Genomic DNA, 20,583 nt, shown 5'->3' with positions numbered 1-20,583 from the left:
CATGTCTGTACGGCACCTAGCCCTGGCTCTGCTTGTAGGCCCCGGCTGGGAGCACAGAGGGGGCTTGAAAGGATGAAACGTGTTGTCAGCGGGCACGGTGGCAGGGCTGGGTGTGGGAGCAGGTGACATGTGGGCACTTGGTGCAAGTGAGCCTTGTTCCTCCTGGAATGCAGTATCACAGTCATTAAACCATGCAGGTCATGTATAAAAAAAGGTATTGTTGGGAGTGGGGTGGGATATATAGCTCAGCGGTAGAATGCGTGCTTAGCACGCGTGAGGTCCCGGGTTCAATCCCTAGTACCTGCATTGAAAAAAACCTGACTGTTCATGTCTTTTCGGTCCATCTTTACTTTTAAATCTTTGTGGTAGTTAATTCTCAGTGTGGGATGCCAGGCTCCAAATATGAATGTGCTCTGAGCAACATAAATAGAATTAATAAGCAACACAATCGTTATTACAAAAGTGCATTTTTCGTGACAGCAAAGACTTAATTTCCATCATGGAACATATCTGGCTACATCTACCTGAGTTTGATTCCCATGTGGTTCACGGGACAGAGCTGACACCCCAGCTGTCTTAGTCTGCTTGGGCTGGAGAGCTTCAAGGGGAATTTCTTTCCTTCTGGAAATTTCTTTCTTTTGTTCTGGAGGCTGGAAGTCTAAGGTCAAGGTGCCTGTAGATTCCCTGGTGAGAGCTCTCGTCCTGGCTTGCAGACACCCACCTTCTCACTGTGTCCTAGCATGGCCAAGGGAGAGATCTCATCTCCCTTCCTCTTACAAGAACACACGCTTCCCATTGTGGGGTCATCAGAACCTAGTTACCTCCCTGCCTCCACTTACCACATCGGGGGCGGGGGCGGGGCAGGAAGGTCAGGGCTTCAGCATCAGAACTTTGGAGAGGACACAACAGCACCAACTAAAACCAGGCTTCCTGTTACTCCCCAAAGTCTCTTTGGAAGTGAATAAAAAAATTTTTTTTGTTAACCAGTATTCATTTATTATTTATAATGAACATTTTATTAGGAGATTGTGCTCTTGTTACTTCTCAACTTTAGCTGACTTGTTATCCTGATTTGGGACAATGAAATAATTCAGAATAGTCTGCTTATTCTTTGCTTTCAAGGTTAACTAGTTTTGTTTGAGCAATACCACAACTGCTCACTGCCCATCACAATTTATGTTAGTACAGCAGGTTATTACTTTGTTTTACAAGCAATCTGGCTTCAACAAAATGTTTATATCCCAAAAAGTAACACAAAGAAGGAAAATATTACATGCAAGAAAAGTGTTGACTGCAGTACTATGTATGTTGTCAAGTATTTTCAACTTAAAATAGTCAACAAGACTTAAGAACATAGACAAGTTCAGCCCTAATAGTTGAATATGCACATTATCTACAACCTAATAGCACCACTTCTAGATACATGCCCTAGAGAAACCTGAACTTGCCCACCACGATAAAGCTTATGGTTATATCAAAGACACAGAGTGTAAAGAAGGCTGGAGAATCAAATCTATTTTATAAACTCTGTTCTTCATAGACAAAAACATATACTCAAATTACGGTTGCTAAAACTCACATTTATATGGTCACCAAATACAATCTTATGAAAAGCACTGAATTGAAGTCTTCTACCCATCCAGTAATACTGCTTCCCTATTGGAAGCAAAATCTATTTTTAAAATATTTAATCACAAAGCAAACCATGGTGTAGTAAATTCAACACAGAAGAAATCATTATTTGGGTGGCACAGGAAAATAGGCACTTACTTCACTAGTCGATACTCCTACAAACACAGAGATTTACAATTATGTTAAACAGTTAAATTAAACTCAAAATATTTTTTCACCTATCCTTTGTCCCTTCTTGCCAAAGACCAGTTTAGACTTTAATCTATAATAAGAACTGGTTCCAAGTATACTATTATGAACTCAATTGGTATAACAAATCTTTTTCCCCCTCCCAGAACTCGGCCAGAGTCAGTATATAGTTATGTTCCCCCTTCCACGTTATTAATGAAATATGTAAACACAGAACTTTGAAAACCCCAATTATGTAATGTGTTAAATTCCAATGTGCTTAAAGGCATCAATTGGAATGTTGCTAATGTTAAGAATATTTTTAAGATTTGTCTCCTTTACTTTTACACACTGACAAATTATTAGCTCAGAAAACATAGCATGATCAATACAAAAAATAAAATTTTATTTCACAATTCATAACTGGGCTCATAATGAGTATTCAGTGTACAGCACCGTGATCTACTTGGCCTGAACTGAATCAACGTAATACATCAGAAGTCCCAAACTGTCCTACATCTATATCATTTACTGTCTATGAAGAACCTCAATAAGCTCTAACTCTGAAATTAGTTCATAATAAATTAAAAACAGGAGTTAGAAAATGCAGTTATAAATTTACTTCTGCCTCTTAAGCTCTGAGGCCTTGGCCAAGTTATAGAACACAAAATCCAAGTTTCCTCATCTGTGAAATGGAAGGACACTATTCCATCTGTTCTGGTTATCCCACAAGGCTGATACACAGAAGATGTGAAATAATCTATATAAAACTTCTTTCTGCCCATGTAAGAACACAGGTCAAGCAGAAGCCATGAGCACAGCTTTCTGGAAAACCAGTTTCCTTCTCTCACGGGCAACTGAGACACGCTGGATACCCATCAGCCTCACTGCACAACAGGCCAGTGGGGGTGGTATCCTCTCTGTCTTCTTCACCTTCCGTATCTTCGCACTCCCATCTCCCACATGTAGGGTACACAGAGTTTTCTTCACTTCTTGAAAAATGGTTTCCTCAGGCCAAGGTCGAGGCACTTGCTCTGGTGGTGGTTGTGGCCCCACCACAGGTCCCTAGGTCCCTGTCATGCTGCTGCCAAGTTCCCCAACATGGACTCCCGCGGTGGCCCCGAGGTGCTCCTCTCAGAGGTGAATAAAAAATTAAAGCCTGTTGGAAATTATCCTAGAAATTAAGAGAAAGCATGATTAACGTTTAAAAGTCCTGTTTTGAATAAAACTTTTGTAATATGACTACTACCAAAAAAACCAGTATCAAAGGGCAGTGATACATAAATTCAGGAATATCTTTGTTAACTCTGGATAGTAGGTTTGGAGGATTTTTTTTTAATAGGAAGAAAACATAGATCATTAAGTGCACAGTAGTAAGATAATCATTGTTGTCTAGTTTTGAAGAAAAAACAGTTTGATTACGTTTCTTTGTCAAAGCATTTACCTCCCCCTCACTGGTTTACTTAAAACTCCCGTCTGCCTCCAATGAAAGATACTTCCTAATGTGGTTTATTTTGGTCAACCTGGTGAGATTATTGGCAGAGGTGTCAGAAGCAAACCAGACACATGGGAAACTTACTGCACAACCCAGACTCTCCGTCAGTCACCCTTGGCTGAAGGAAACAGGCTTCTGAACAGACAGCCCCTCAGATCTGAGCCAACTTTTGGTAAATGGTGGAGACAATGAGTGCTGTTAACGCTTGGAGATCATGTGCCATTTATTGGGTTCATGTGCATCTCGGGATAGCTGTGATGGTGGAGTTGGGGATGTAACACCACTTGGTATTTCCAGTGAAGGGAATAAATACATGAAAGAAAGTGTGAAAGTTAATCTGAAGTCTACAGCGCGGTGAACTTTGCATGCATATCCCCAGTTACTGTAACCACTATTTTGACTTTCATCACCATTGCTTTTTTCCTTGAACTTTAATACACGGAAAACACAATATTAATATGCTATTTCAATTTCAGTAAAGTACCCTTTAGTGCTTCAACTATAAAACGACTGAATTAGACTGACTTGCTGCTATCACCAAAAAGCTACCTTAAGCCATAAGCATGTATTATGTGTATACGCAGAATTAATCATGGAAGAGTTATATTATGACCGTTAATAAATTTTGCTTTATGTTAGTCATGTCAGGAAGTTGGGGAGGATTTTATCCCTCTGTTAGCATAGTAAATATTATTTTCTCTTGTGTATTATGTTTGATGAGATTTAAATTTTTAGATTTCCCACATGCAAGTGTATTTGCTCTAATATTTGATTTTTTGTTTGGTAGATAGCATCATCACTAATTAAAGGAAAAGTCATTGATGCCAGAAGTTTGAATTAATTTTATATTTATATTATTCGTATCTTCTTCATGGAATAATTTAGGTGGGAATTTATTAAAATTACATAAGACTGATTTTTTTAACAAGAACTTTTTAATGGAAACTTTTTCCTTATAGAATGAAGCTTTCTACCAGATTTTTGGATATAGTTTAAATAGTGGACAACATTGAAGGCTTTTACTATTCAGTTTCTTTAAACAATTTTATTTATTTAATGGAAGAACTGGGGATTGAACCCAAGACCTCATGCCTGCTGAGCATGTGCTCTACCACTGAGCTATCCCCTCTCTACTCACTGTTTTTTAATAGAAAATTCTAGTCTGCAGTAGATTAGAATTGCCTGAAGTAGAAATGACTTTAAAAAATAACCTAATGTTTTAAATAATATCCATAAGCCTATGTGGATATAAATTATTGAATAAATAAATAAGTGAGGAGTACAGATTTTTCCACCAGAAGAAATCCCAACAATTTACGTAGAGACTTCACTCTCAGAGAGGTAGAACATAATTGCCACTCCTTACGTGTGAGCTGTGAGCTGTGCATCATAATCTCCTTCCAAAAATAAAGAGTGGTTTCTCAGTAGAGAAACTTGACACTACCTCAACCAGGTGATCAAGATTAATATCATCAGTGATGCCATGTTGACAGTGTGTACTTTTGATACGATGTGGTAAGAATGACTTTTTTTTTAAATTGAAGTATAATCAGTTTACAATGCTGTGTCAGTTTTTGGTGTATAGCATCATGTTTCAGTCATACATAAACATACACCTGTTTGTTTTCAGATTCTTTTTCATTATAGGTCACTGCAAGATATTGAATATAGTTTGTTGTGCTATACAGTATGAACTTGTTGTTTATTGATTTTATATATAGTAATTAGTATCTGCAAATCTCAAACTCCCAATTTATCTCTTCCCATCCCCTCACTCTCTGGTAACCATAGTTTTCTTTCTATGACTGTTTCTATGACTGTTTTGTAAATAAAATCACTTGTATCTTTTTCTTAGATTCCACATGTAAGTGATACAGTATTTTTCTTTCCCCTTCTGGTTTACTTCACTTAGAACGACAATCTCCAGGTCCATCCATGTTGCTGCAAATGGCATTATTTCATTCTATTTTATGGCTGAGTACTATTACATTGTATAAATGTATTACAACTTTTTTTAAAATTTTTTTTTGGTGGAAGGTAATTAGGTTTATTTACTTATTTTTATTTTTATTTAGAAGCAGTGCTGGGGATCGAACCCATGACCTCATGCATGCTAAGCATATGCACTCTACCAGTGAGCTATACCCTCCCCCTTATACCACAACTTCTTTTATCCAGTCATCTATTGATGGACATTTAGGTTGCTTCCATGTCTTGGCTATTGTAAATAGTGCTGCTATGACTACTGGGATGCATGATGTATCTTTTCAAATTAGAGTCTCCTCCAGACATACACCCAGGACCACTACTGGATCATATGGTAGCTCTATTTTTAAAGGAATCTCCATACTATTTTCCGTAATGGCTGTACCAAACTACATTCCCACCAACAGTGTAAGAGGATTCCCTTTTTCCCACAGGCTCTCCAGTAGTTTTTGTTTGTGGACTTATTAATAACGATGGCCAAAGAATAACTTTTTTTTCCAGTGGTCGTGGTCCTACAAATCCATAACCTCAGTCTAATCATGAGAAAAACACCAGGCAAATCTCAGTTAAGAGACATTTAACAAAATGCCTAACTGGTACTCTGCAAAACTGGTATGGTCAGCTAAAAACAAAAAAAAGATGAATGTCTGAGAAATTGTCACAGTAAAGGGCAGCCTAATGTGAGACAATAGCTAAGTATAACTGTGATCTCCTGGGACAGAAAAGGGACTGTCAGTAAAAACTAAGGATGCATGAATACATTTTTGACATCTGTTAGTGGTAATGTATCAATCTTGGTTCACTGATGACAGAGCTACCATAGGAGTGTTATGATTTCAATGATGGGGAAACAACATTTAGGGTTAAGGGGCACTTGGTACTTTCTTCACAGTTTTTCTGTAAATCCCGAACTTTTCTAAAATAAAATGTTTGTTTTAAAAATGCATGTAATTTCATGCAATTGAGGATAAAATCCCTGTTGCCTGATGTCTCTGAGCTTCAAGTAGACTCCATTGTGTACCATGCTATCCTCACCTGGGGACTCCCTCTGACAGTGCCAAGCGACAGCCAGCAACCAAATCTGCAAAGAGGAAATTACAAGAGCGTTATGAACCAGAAGTCTATTTCCACTTTAATTATATCCCCCAGCTTCAAAGGGAAACCTGTGCCCATACTCAATTTCTTTAAAGTACATCACAAATCATTTTTTAAACTGTCTCCCTAAGCCACCTTCCAAAAATTCTTAATTACAATGCACTGAAGAACCAGAAAGTCAGCCCCCGTTACTCATCTGCCTACTCTTAAGGTTATAGCTTTACATTCCACTGTATCCCACGTTTTACAAGTGATTATAAAAAAGAGTAAACTGAACAGAGAAAGTAATTATTCCTACAAAAGATTAGGCCGGACCTCACCATGAGCCATTAACATTCTAGAATTTGAGCAAGGAAATAGAAATTGAATTTCAGGTACTATCTTTCTCAATGGATATCATTTTAATGGAAATGAAAAGCAAAAAAAGCTTAAACTTACTATTTTCTGAATCTAGGAATTGATACATCTAAGTAACAGTATTTTAAAGTGATTTGTATTTGTTTGGGTACAATGAGCATAGGAAATACTCTATAGTTTGTTTTTAAAATTTCTGACCTTATAACTCCAGAAATGCCAGCATTTAAAATGTACTTTGTGTATATTACATGTATACGTACAAACACAGACATTAGTGAATGTGTGTAGATTATAAATGCATATCTTTAAATACAGTCTCACACACACATCAGAACACAAGCAAAGGAGGGGGCATCTTTCTCCCAATAATACTGGGTTTCATGTTTTACTTTTGGTCACTGATACATTTGCATAATGGACTTGTAAGCAGAGCTGATATGTGTTCAAGGTAGTATATAAGCAGTAAATTAAGTCTGAGACACTGTAGGACAATTATGTTCTTTTATTCCATTCCAGGGATAGAATGCCTGCTTTGAGTGCCCCTTGGGTAATACAGAAAGGCTTTTTGCTAATGTCATTAAAATAAAGCTGAGCTCTTTAAATCCTAAATAGATCTGCTTTGGTATCCGAGCAAAGAGTATTTCTTTGGGAATGAGTCAGACTGCATGCAGGTATTTCTAAATGTTGACGGAGAGGCGGGAAGCTGATATGCATTTTCCTCTCCAAGGTGAACCACTTGATAGTTTAGAAGATCTGTTTGACAACAATTTGGAGTGGATGTGCAGTATTTCGGACAGAATAAAAAGCTTTGAAATCTTAGGCTGGATTATGAATCCTGGTTCTGGTACCTAAATCTGTGTTATTTAGGTAAATTTTACTAACATCTTTGATTCACACTTAAGTTTACACATCTGCACATTATGGGCAACTCTCTTATCTTTGAGAAACAAAATGAACATAAGTGATTAGGTGGAATACCTTCCAAGGTGTCTGGTACACAGTCAGAATTCAAGAGTGGTGCCAAAGCCATGCAGGGTTTTAGTGGGGATTCAGTGACATTGTAAGTGTGAGACTCTACAGCCATGTCTGGTATATGGTGGACACTCAAACAGGGTCCTCATTCAGCAGTGCTCTCAGATTGCTGTGCTCATGTTCTCTACAATTATGATTAATTCCTTCAGTGATGCTTGAAGGTTACGTTTGAAATCTGTGTTTATTTCTGGCTGGAAGCCTACTCCTAGGCATAACGCAACTCTTTTTTTTTTTTTTTTTTTTTTTAGAAATGAAAGATTTGGGGAACTAAGTGGGGGTGTATGGAAGCATTCAGGACTTGGCCAGTAGCGTTCCAATGTATATATATTTTTTTAATTTTTAAACTTTTTAATTGAAGTCTAGTCTGTTTACAGAGTTTGCTAATTTCTGGTGTACAGCATAGTGGTTCATTTATACATATATATTCACTTTCATATTCCTTTTCATTATAGGTTATTACAAGATACTGAATATAGTTCCCTGTGCTGTACAGTAGGATCTTGCTGTTTCTCTGTTCTGCGCATAGTAGTTTGTATCTGCTAAACCCTAACTCCTAATTTACCCTTCCAACCCCCCTTTCCCCACTGGTAACCATAAGTTTGTTTTCTATGTGAGTCTGTCTCTATTTTGTAAATAACTTCATGTGTCCCTTTTTTAAGATTTCACATGTAAATGATATCATATGGTATTTTTCTTTCTGTCTGACTTACTTCACTTAGCATAGCACCATCCAAGTCCATCCATGTTGCTGCAAATAGCAGTATTTCATTCATTTTATGGCTGAGTAGTAGTCCAATGTATAAATATACCACAGCTTCTTTATCTAGTCATCTGTTGATGGAAGTTTAGGTTGATTCCTTGTCTTGGCTATTGTATACAGTGCTGCTATGAACACTGGGGTGCATGTATCTTTTTGAGTTAAGAATTTTCTCTGGGTATAATGCCCAGAAGTGAGATTGCTAGATCAAGGGGGCAGTTCTCTTTACAGCAAACCTATAGACCTGTGTGACCAGGAGCATGTGAACTACTTGATCTTGAGGCTTCTAAACTGTAGAATGAAGCTGTCACTTCCTCTCAGGGTCGTTTGGGGAGTGAGTGGGGGTGTACAGAAGCATTCAGCACTTGGCCAGTCACAAGTCAGACCCTCATAGACATTGCCGGAGAGTGCTGACTCTCAGAAGCATCTTCAAGACAACAACGATGTTTGTATCTAATCATTAGACACTGGAAGGCTATGAAGTATTTGTGAATTATGCTAAGAAATTATGCCCTGTACATTTCTGCACTGTGTTTGGTAGAAAGGTACATCATGTTTGATACATTGCTTTAATATTTAATCAATCAGAATTCCTTGATCCTGATACCAGGTTTCCATCATTATTCATTTTCTTTTTAATCGGTAGTTGAAATGCTATAACCATTTCTAATCTTACCTAAGTTTTGTCGAGACTTGACTAAGTTAACTTTGTTTGGATTCAGTCAGTGGAAGTGGATTACTTATTATTTTAACTGAATTACTGTTAGATATATTAGTCATGTTTGTTTTCCTGCTGAATCAACATTTTCAGCTGTTTTGTTACTTCACTGACTTTTCTGTTTCAAGTTTATTCTTCCCTGTTTACTCACTTTCGTTTGCCTTTCTGTTTGACTTAGTCTTAAGGTTTTTTTTTTTAAACCACTGAAGTGTTTTGTGTATATGTTGTACTATAAATATACAGACATACACACCTATACAGACTTTATATCTCTGAGAAAATCAGGTAGAACTTACCACTTTTATGACACTCATGCTTTTTTCTATTGTTTGTCATCCTAAATTCGATATAAAAGCTTTTAGATTTTTGTCATTTATAGTACTTTTGTGTTAACATTATTATTACTTTTTTTTTTTTTTTAGAAATAGAGGATTTTGAGAAGTAAGTGGACCCTACCTGCTGGTTGGGCTTGTGTCACCCTAGTGAGAATGGGGCTCGTGTTTGCTAACAAGACATCTCTGCTGGGGCAGTAACTCGTGTGGCCATCCCGTGGGGGCCGCTCAATGGTACACATAGTGGAGGGTTCTGTGAGGGACACAGACAAACAGAATATGTCACCTGAACTCACGGGACCACTGCTTTGCTGACAGAGGCAAGAGGAACACATGCACAGTGGACTGTTCATACCTGGATGTGACATTGCATTAGTTTGCATGCAGAGTTAGTAAACTGCATGTCCAGTGACTGTAAAAATTCCTGAGGGCAGTCATAACAAGAGAAGCTGACTGAAGAACAGGGAAACAAAGTATAGAAAAGGGGGACTAGAAGGAGTGAAGAGTTCACTGCTTGGTTTTGGTTCATTTTTCTGTTAACTTTTCAGACAAGATCTCATTTTCTGCCTTATTAGCCACAGAGTCCTTTCAAGTTCCTGTCTGGTGGAATCCCAATTATTATATTATATATATAATGATATGTAATATAATATAATTGCTATTATATTGCAGCAATCTTATGCTATAATTTTATCTTCTGTTTACTAGATTTCCTATTCATGACCTGCTTCTGAACTAGAGAATAAATTCATTTTGAATTTCAGATTTCGGAGGTTGAATTACTGCTATGTGTTTGGCCAGATTGATTAGTTACTACATTTTACAATAATGTACTTATTGCATACATTACAGTAGTGATGAGACCAGCCTGCTGGAGTGGATAATAAGCAGAACTTACACTGTTAGGGGGTCTAGGACGCCGTTATGGAGAGACAAGCCCATGGCTTTAGCATCAGTCTGGGAGAACAAGATAATTAAGTTGCCCAGTCAGGACGTTACAGCGGTAATCTAGATTGTGAAATTTTACATTATACATTTAGACTATGATTAGGCTACTTTATCGCTTAAAGATTTTAAAACTGTCTCCAATAAAAAACTCAAAATATTAAAGTACACTACAGTTTATCACAGTTGAGGGGGGGGAGTTAATACCAACATCCTTGCTAATGTATTTGTGGTGATAAAGTAATAAATTTGGGCATGAATGTTCTTTTAAGCTATGGATTAAAAGATGTGAATAAATGACTAATTAGTTTAACAGTTGATTTTGAGCACGTGTCACACATCCGGCATCTTGGAAGATGTTAGGAATACAAGGAGAACGATACATGGTAGTTGTGTGTCAGCTTCAGGAAATTCACAGTCTAAAGGGAAACTCTGAAGTCTACCATGTGAGAGAAAAAATTTACTAAAGAGAAAAAATTATGCAACTTTGGCATGATTTTTATGGAAGACTTTGAAATACAATATTTAGATGTATTTTCCTTCTTAAGATGTCAAAACACTTTGAGTCTCTAAATTCTATCTGTGGGGCTTGCCCCTTGAACTAATTCATGTACCTCACTGCTGGTTAACCAACAAAGCACGGAAGCCAGCAGGCCGGTGACAGCAGCCATGGTCCCCACCACTGCTTCATCGGAAGTTTCTTTGGAATAGTGATGAGTGATTTCATTAATATGTCTAGTGGAGCTCTTTTTATCTCTTCTGTCCACGGGTGCCTTCTCACCATCAATGCCAGGAGTGAAGTTTAAAACAGGCATTGCTACTGCTGTACGTTAATGAACAAGAGAATGCTTCTCACATTAAGAAAACTAGACTCTCTTACCTTAGTCTTTGTTTTTCCATTAAAATTCTGTTATTGACACACAGTGTTTTAAAAGAATTGTGGCAAATGCTGTTATTCTGTTATTAAATGAACAATATTACATTATAAAGTATTGAGAAAGGATGTTATGAAGTGCTTTTAAAACTCATCTGTTTGGCACATGAAAAGATGCTCAATGTCACTAATTATGAGAGAAATGCAAATCAAAATTAAAATGAAGTATCACCTCACACCTATCAGAATGGCCATCATTAAAACATCTATAAATAATAAATGCTGGAGAGGATGTGGAGAAAAGGGAACCCTCCTACACTGTTGGTGGGAATGTAGTTTGGTGCAGCCACTATGGAGAACAGTGTGGAAATTCCTTAAAAAACTAAAAATAGACTCACCCTAGGATCCAGCAATCCCACTCCTGGGCATATATCCAGAGGGAACTCTTAACTCAAAAATATACATGCATGGCAGTGTTCACACCAGCACTATTTACAATAGCCAAGACACGGAAGCAAGCTAAATGTCCATCAACTGGATAAAGAAGCATTGGTATATTTACACTATTTACAGCCAAAAAAAAAAGAATAAAATAATGCCATTTGCAGCAACACGGATGGACCTGGAGATTTTCATCCTAAGTGAAGTTAAGTGAGACAAAGACAAATATCATATGATATCACTTGTATGTGGAATCTGAAAAAAAATGACACAAATGAACTTACCTACAAAACAGAAAGAAACAGATTCACAGATATAAAAAAAAACCAAAACTTACGGTTACCAAAGGGGAAAGTAGGGGGTAGAGAGATAAATTAGGAGTTTGGGATTAGCAGATATACACTTTTATATACAGAATAGATAAACAACAAGGTCCTACTGTACAGCACAGGGAATTATATTCAGTATCTTGTACTAACCTACAATGAAAAGGAATATGAAAAAGAATACATATGTATAACTGAATCCCTATGCTGTACACCTGAAACTAAAAAAGCATTATAAATCAACTATACTTCAGTTAAAAAAAAGACTCCCCTGATGTTGCCTAATAAATCTGAATGGTGTAGCGGGTGTTGGGGACCTAGCCAGGTGGGCACCAGCCATCTATACAGTCTACACTTTGTAGGAAGGTCAGGTCCTCTAAACACACCAGCAGGTGCACAGCCATGCGGGCCCAGAGCCCTGCCTTAGGTGACTGACACAGTAAGTAGCTGGGGTGACAGCCCATGTAACATGCACCAACCGTTCCAAACAACATGTGGTCCAGCATGCGGGCACAGTTCAGTCCCCAGGATCTGTGTTATCACCTGCTGAGAAAACAAGTTCATCTGAAATGCTTTGGCTGAAGAGTTCATTTATAGGATTCCTATAATTAAAGCATGTTTGAGTTTCCATCCATATTTTTATTGTTGTTGTTGTTGCATTCATTTTTTAAAATTATTTTTACTAAAACTTTATTTTATTTTTATTTATTTTTTTAACCAAACTATAGTTGGTTTACAATATTGTGTTAATTTCTGGTGTACAGCATAGTGATTCAGTTATACATATATATATATATTCCTCTTCAGATTTTTTTTATTATAGGCTGTTACAAGCCGTTGAATATAGTTACCTGTGTTGTTGTTTATCTATTCTGTATATAGTAATGTGATTCTGCCAATCCCAAACTCCCAATTAATCCCTTCCCCCATATTTTAATTTACTGCATATTTATAGTTTTCTCCAAGTTTCATCATCATAACTTCTCAGGATTTTCATATCCTTTACTGGACTCCCAGTTTATCATTTATCCAACATAAGGATGGTATTCTGTTAGGACTACATTTCATTTTTGTTTGAGAGTCATGGTAGCAAAAATGACGGTGTCATTAGAGAAAATTAAAAATAAAAAATTGCAACAACAAAAATAGAAAGACCCTGTCTAAGAACTATTTCCGGGGAGGAAACCATTAATTCTGCTTTTCATGGGTTATATTCTAGTCACCAGCAGGACCTCAAAGCTGAGTTGAGGAACATAGGTCACTTTTGTTAATCACGTCTCAACTGGGGTGTAATCTACCTTAAGGCAGTGACCTTCATTACTGTAAGTTATCTGCCACTGTTGATGTCTCAGTGGTTCTGGCATCTTCTGGTGCTCTTCACCTTTTTTTGGAGTGGGGAGGAGGGTAGTTAGGTTCATTTATTTACTTATTTCTTTACTGGTGGAAGCAAGGATTGAACCCAGGACCTCATGCATGCTAAGCAAGGGCTCTAACATGGAGCTCTACCCTCTCCCCTCATATCTTTTTAAGTTTATCCTATGAGGTGGACATTATTTAATAACAATGAAGGATACTATTTTATAACATAAGGAACACCAAGGTGAGAGATTTGAATGGATTCACACTATATACCTGGTGGAGCTAGTCCTGAGCCTGATCTTGACCGTGTTCACATCTTCTGCAAGTCTTCTAAATCCACACAGCAGGGCTCGGTACATGCCAATTGTAAACATCCAGCAAGTCCGTCACGTCTGGGTAAAACAGAACTCTGTTCATCACAGTGATGGCATTTAGAATAAGACCACTGTTTGTGTTTGCGTTCAGGTTTTTCAATTATGAAAGGCTTTACCGTGTATTGATGTTGATAGAAAATTCACTTTTAGTGTGAAATAATCAGACTTTTAATGAAAGCTCTCCCTTTTGACATAAATGATTGGTGACTTGTTCAGCCATAAAGTCTACTACTTTCAGTCACTACTACATCTCAGCACACGTGCTGAGAAAGGGGGAAAGGTTTATATTGTTTGCCTCATTCTGCACTTAACTTAGTCAACTCAACACTATAAAAATTTGTGGAAAGGTTAATCTGAGGTCATTTCAATTTGTCTTTGGCTGCTAGCCAGGTGGAAATCACTATTCCTCGCTGAGGGTTGATGTCATCAGACTGAGGTTAATGTCCACAGTCTCACCAGGCCTCAGTGAAAATGTAATATATATATGTGTGTGTTACCAAATGAATGTGTGATGGGCAACAGAAAAATGTAAATGTTGAAATGACATATTTAGGGATTATTATGTTTGCAAAAGGTATTCTTTAAATTTGTGTTTGCTACTGTGTGGCCACAGCAACATTTACATGAAATATTGTACAGTTTATTAGGTTTTTAAAAAAAACATTAGCCTTTTATTCAACACATTTATTGAGCATCAGTTTACTCTGTGTTACATAAACTGAGAAAAGAGAGCCCAGAGATCTTTCAGGAGCAAGACCTCGGTTTAGTGACAAACAAGTAAACCAACAGGAGGGGGGTCCATGTGCTTTGGCAGCAGTGAGAGGTGAAAGTCTTAACTTTGAGCATGTTAAGGGTACATGCAAATCAAAATCACAATGAAGTCTCACCACACACCTGTCAGAATGGCTGTCATTAAAAAGTCTACAAGTAACAAGTGTTGGAGAGGATGTGGCAAAAAGGGAACCCTCCCTACACTGCTGACAGGAATGTAAATTGGTGCAGCCACCATGGGAAACAGTATGGAGGTTCCTCAGAAACTAAAAATAGAACTACCATATGATCCAGCAACCCCACTCCTGGGATCTGGAAAAAAGGAAAACTCTAATAAGTAAAGATACATGCACTCCAATGTTCATGGCAGCACTATTTACAGTAGCCAAGACAGGAAGCAACCTAAATGCCTATCAGCAGATGTCTGGATAAAGAAGATGTGGTATATGTATACAATGGAATACTACTCAGCCATAAAAAGAATGAAATTCTGCCATTTGCAGCAATGCCAATGGACTTAAAGAGAATTTTACGTTAGTGAAATAAGTCAGATAGAGAAAGACAAAATCTATATGATATCACTTACATGTGGAATTTAAAAAATCTTTTGTTCCAACCTATTGTGAATACTGAGTGCAGGGAGTTGCTGAAGCCTCAGCCAATTGGTAAATGATGCAAAACTGACAGACAATAAATATGCACTGTTGGGGGGGACCATGGAGGGAAAATGGATTAAATCCTAAGTGATGATGATGTAAACTGCAGATGAACAAAAGAAGGAGCAAGGCAGTGTTTTGAGAAGAAATCAAAGCAACAGGTGAAATAAGTCAATTAAAATGTTAGGCAGAATATGCAGGCAAGGGACGTCTGAGGACAGGCTCTGGGTGACGGACTGAGAAGGAGCAGTGTCCTGTGATGGAGGTGGGGTGCTCTTTAGGGAATCTTCTGATGTCAAATGGAATTTCACATCTGAGTTTATGATCAGTAAAGATCTGGTTTCTTTAAGGGCTTCTCTGAACTACATTATGTTATAACTATGGAAATGGTATAAACATGTGCATAAAGTTGAGTTCTAAATTGCTGTTGGTGGCCAGTTAGATAATTACAGCCTTAAATGATGTGTCAGTGTTTTTCTTCTTTATGTTATTTAAATACCTGTATGAGTGGGATGGCTCTGAGAAATCCGAATGAACGGGACAGTCTACACCTGGGCCTGTGATCAGGGCTGCCTTTCCACCATCTGGCTCTCCCTTTCCATGGTCCTTCCCCGGCTGGACATCGTGACAACCTGTGGGACACACACACATGATAACCGGGCTTTAATTCCCTGTGGATATTTATCAAGAAGAGATTAAGAAGAGTACTGTTTTCAGGGGGTTCCTAAGAGAAAGCTCTTTGAACTGTTATGGGAGTAGGTGTCAGTTTCTGCTTTTGGTCTGCTGGAGGGAGTCATCTCCAATATGACCTCACTTCTTCTCTGGGCCCGAGCTCAACATGGACTCCGAAATTGTCTTTAAAAATTGATTCATTTCTTTTTTTAAAAAAAAATGATACTATTCTGTGGTGCTGTCAGTTAACCCATGACTCAGGAAGAATTCGGCTAAAATACATGACTTGAGGCAGAATATTCATACTGTTATTTAATGATGTGTACCCTCTGTTCCTGTTCCTGAAAAAGAAGTGAGAGGGTCACAAGGGAGAGTGGACAGCAGCAGCGAAGTGAGCAGTTCAGTGAGTTCACTGCCTGGCTTGTTACTACACAGCAGAGCCAGAGGAAGTCTTGCTAACAATTTACCAGTGAGATTCTTTTTTAAAAAGTTTTGTTTTGGGGGGGGGTAATTAATTTTTATTTACTTACTCACTTTTTTTTTAACAGAGGTACTAGGGATTGAACCCAAGGTCTCATGCATGCTAGGCATGCACTCTACCGCTGAGCTATACCTCCCCTCACCCCAGCTAGACTTTCAAATAATTGGTATAAATGCATTCCTAAGTCAGATTTTCACTCCTCCACTAAGCCAGGATGCTGTGAAACTTTGATGATGATCTTGCTCGCATTCAAACGAATGTGTCATCTAAAGGATGTTTGAATGCAAAAAGACATTTCTGTTTTATTGAAGTATAGTCAGTTTACAATTTTGTGTCAACTTCTGGTCTACAGCATGGATCAAACTTTTGGTAACCAGACGGGTGGGAAGGGATATTGGGAGTTCAAAATTTGCAGATACTAACCACTATATATAAAATAGATGTAACAACAAATTAATACTGTATAGCACAGGGAACCATATTCAATATCTCGTAGCAACCTGTAATGAAAGACTTTTCTTAACAGTCGGTCACATGGCTTTGTTTTAGGATGCATACTATGTCTGTAATTCCTAATATAGTGAGTGACACCTATATCAGATACTAATAGCTACAGGAACAGGGCGCGTGGCTTAAATGTTAAGTTTATTGTCTCATGTAACAAGAAACCTAGAGTTTGGGCAGGTTCAGGCTTTCTTAATTCCAGGGCTCAGTGGCATCACTGCCAGGATCTTTGAGTCTTTTTTCCCCCATCATCCTCAGCCAGGAAACTTTAGACCTTATAAAAGAAATCCTTCAACAAAGACTCAAGAAAGAATCAGCAAAGTTTGAGGAGAGAGTTTTCCCTCCAAGTCAAGCATTTCCTGATTAAGTCACAGGTCTGGCTGCCAGAAATACACTCTGCTGACCCAAGGAACAGCCGACACTCAAACCAAAATTTGCCACTTTTGTATCTTAAAAATTAATTTCGCTAAAGAGCCAAGAGGTGGTAATTCATGACAAACGACGCGTCTTTGGTGGACACATTGATATAAAGGAATAGCGCCATGGATCTTGGCCATTTCTGCAAAAGAAAAGCTAGCTGTTGATGGCCAGGTGACATGTAAGATCCCAGAAAAGAAAAGGTGGGAGAGAGAGGAATTCAAGGCAGTTCAGGGCAGAACAAGCTCAGGCCTCCTGTCCTTAGTAAATGCTCACCAAGCAGAAGGCAAAATACTGCTTACCCGAAAAGGAGTGGGGGAGAAGGGGAAAACCACAGGAGAGTCAATGCGGCACAGGGAGGGTGATGGGAGGGAGCGAATCTGGAGCTACACAGCCGAGCATCAAGCACAAAAACGCTAAGGAAAGTAACTGCGACGGAGATGACAATACTTGGCAGCTCCCGCGTCTCCCCCTCCCCATAAGTTCTTTGGGTTTCCCAAATTCCCTCCACCTCTGCTCTGGACCAACACTCAGGGGTGTGACCCGCCAGCGGGAGACTGCGCTCATCTTCCTCTCGGCGGCTCCCCTTGCGAGGGCGCCCCCTCCTCCCGACCCGACCCGCGTACACCCCCGGCGTCTCCGAGGGGCTGGCAGCGCGGCGGCCGCCGCCGCCTCGCCCACCTCCCGCGGCCCCGCGACCCTTCAGTGCCCTCCCGGCTGCGCCGCCCGCTCCCGCAGCTCCACCCCCGCCGAGGGGACCTCCGTGTCTCGGGGGACTTCCTGCCTCTTCCGCTCCTCCGCCTCGCGGGGAGACCGGCCTCCCCCGGAGACCAAAGCCGCAGCAGGCACCCGAGGGCTCCCCCAGCAAAGGAACCTAGGTTCCGGCACCCACACCCCACCCCCCGAAATGCCTGGGCGACCGGGGTCCGCGCGGGGCCCCGGGGCGACAGGCACAAGCGAGCCCCCGCCGACGCGCCGCCCTCCTGGCGGCCTGAGCCTCCCGCGCCCCCGCCAACCGCCCCGGCCCCCGCCCGGCACCCTGCGGCTCCTCTCAGCCCCCGGTCGGCGGGGCAGCACGGAAAGCCCCGCGCGCCCCCGGCCGCCAACTCACCCGAGACCAGACGAAGCGCAGAGGGAAAGCGGCTCCGCCGACGCTCGCGGCGACCGGTCGCGGGCCCGGGATGCAGCGGCGCGCAGACCCAGGGCGCCTCAGAGGCGCGGGCCGCCGCCGCCGCCGCCGCCGCCGCCGCCGCCGCCGCCGCCGCCGCCGCCGCCGCCGCCTTCTTCCTCCAGCCCACGCCGAGAGTCCGAGCCTCCGGGAGGGGCCGCAGTTTCCTCACGCGTTGCCAAGCCCCCTGGACAACAGGGCTCCCGGGCCGCCCTCGGAGGAACCGGGGCTGGAGCGAGGCGGGCGAGGAGGCGCAGACGCCCGGCTGAGGCGGCGCGGCGGGACGCGGGCTCCTTCGCGGGAACCCTGAGGAGCCGAGACTGCGGGGACGGCTCTCGCTCACTGCGCATGCGTCGCTTTCTCGTGGCTGCGGATGGTCGCCTGTTCCCCGGGGGAGAGCGAGCGGGAGACTATCCTGCTGCTTAAGGTAAGCTCGGTAAATGATGGCAGCTGTGACTGCTGCGTTACAGTGGCCCAGGTGTGGCCCGAGTGGGCACGCTGTTATTTTTGACCTGCAGTGGGAAATTAGAGGTCTAGTGATCTCCTGTTTCGTGTGGTTTTTCTTAAGAGGTTTATTTTTGTAACCTTAAGTTGGAGTTTTTGTTATTCATTCTTTAGTTTTATTCCTTTAAAATGTGCCATTCAATGATTGAGAACCAAAAACAGTGTAGATTTATTAGAAAAACTGTTTGAGAGCTAGTGTTTAGAGTTCTAAAACAGGCAGAAGTCAAAGTTAAATTTCTGAAGTTAACATGTCCTTGGTGACACCTTTACATTTCTGTGTACAACACGTGATTAAGATTCCAGTGTTTGTTTACAATAATACTGGAGTGTCACAGACTTGACTATAGCTTTTAAAAAAGTTTTTTATTTAAGTTTATGCCCAAAGTACTTAAGCGGTGTGTGTATATGTATAGATATATATATGTATGTGTATATATATAGTAATTGAAGTGTAGTTGATTTGTAATATGTTAGTTTCTGGGGTACAGCACAGTGATTTAGTTATACAAATATACATATTCTTTTTCATTAAAGGTTCTTACAAGCTATTGACTATAGTTCCCTGTGCAGTGTATTCGGTTTAATAAATTTTCTTGGAGTCTGTCATAAATCATTTTCACTTGAATTAGATACTTAAGCACATTTTATATGAATTCATAAACAAAAACATAGATATATACATATTGAGCTAAAATAATTGAACGCTGTAAACTAGATGACAGTTGTAACTGATGAGTTCTTTTACACACAGCCTTTTAAGAGTAACTTTATAAATTTCCTTTCTAAAATTATTATACCTGCATCATTTCTTATCTTCAGTTGCACTTGTAAACCCCAAACTTGGAGTGACACAGTAAGTTTTTGGTTAGACTCCTTGGGTCCTTGTAACTGCTTTCTTGCTTTCTGGATTTCCAGTTTTCGTGAGGAAAATATTTTTAAATCTAACCATTTTCAGGCTATCAATTGCCTAGATTTGTTCCAGTTCCCATCCATTTGTCTCTGTTTTTAGTGCTAATATCTGCAAGGAATTCCATATACACTTCCCATCATAAGCAGATTAGAACCCCTGTGTTGGCATCTACTTAAGAGAAGTCGCAGTTGCTCCTCCAACCTGAGCAGTTAGTAGGAAGGGATACGAGGACCGTGGCCTTTTCCTTCCCATGCTGGATTCCTTCACTCCATGCCTGGTACACAAAAAAGCTCCGCCTGAGAACAGCTGTTCTGTTTACCTCTGGATTTTTCCCTCCACATTTCCTTTCAGTCTTTTGAATCCCTCAGCGTTCAGTGTTTTCTGTTACCTGTCCCCCTTTATGTTTCCTTCATCCAGTTTCTTCAATGAAACTTTCTAACAATTCTACAAAGCATAGTATCTGCTGCATAGGGATTGAAGGTGCTTTTGAAGCACTCACCCCATATTTCTTTTTTTAAAAAGATGAGTTTAGATGAATAAGCCTGGTGGAAAGAAGTCTGTAATAGCAACTTATTTATTGGCGAACAGGATGAAAACCGTTTAAATACA

The 20,583-nt window shown here is 40.0% G+C and overlaps 1 protein-coding gene across 1 annotated transcript; it reads right to left on the bottom strand.

Moving 5' to 3' along the window:
- Positions 1 to 1,500: 1,500 nt before the first annotated feature.
- Positions 1,501 to 19,867, bottom strand: LOC140697952 (uncharacterized). The gene is made up of 5 exons (XM_072966357.1): positions 19,862 to 19,867; positions 18,504 to 19,122; positions 15,818 to 15,950; positions 6,317 to 6,362; positions 1,501 to 2,974 (listed from the first exon to the last, which is right to left on the bottom strand). The coding sequence occupies exons 1-5, from the start codon at positions 19,865 to 19,867 to the stop codon at positions 2,810 to 2,812; spliced, it is 969 nt and encodes a 322-aa protein (XP_072822458.1). The 3' UTR covers positions 1,501 to 2,809.
- Between the last annotated feature and the right edge of the window lie 716 nt (positions 19,868 to 20,583).

Source organism: Vicugna pacos, chromosome 8 (genome assembly GCF_048564905.1).
Source record: "Vicugna pacos chromosome 8, VicPac4, whole genome shotgun sequence".
NCBI classification, from domain to species: Eukaryota; Metazoa; Chordata; class Mammalia; order Artiodactyla; family Camelidae; genus Vicugna; species Vicugna pacos.
Note: the sequence above shows the minus strand (reverse complement) of the source record. Positions and strands in the feature narration are given on the sequence as shown.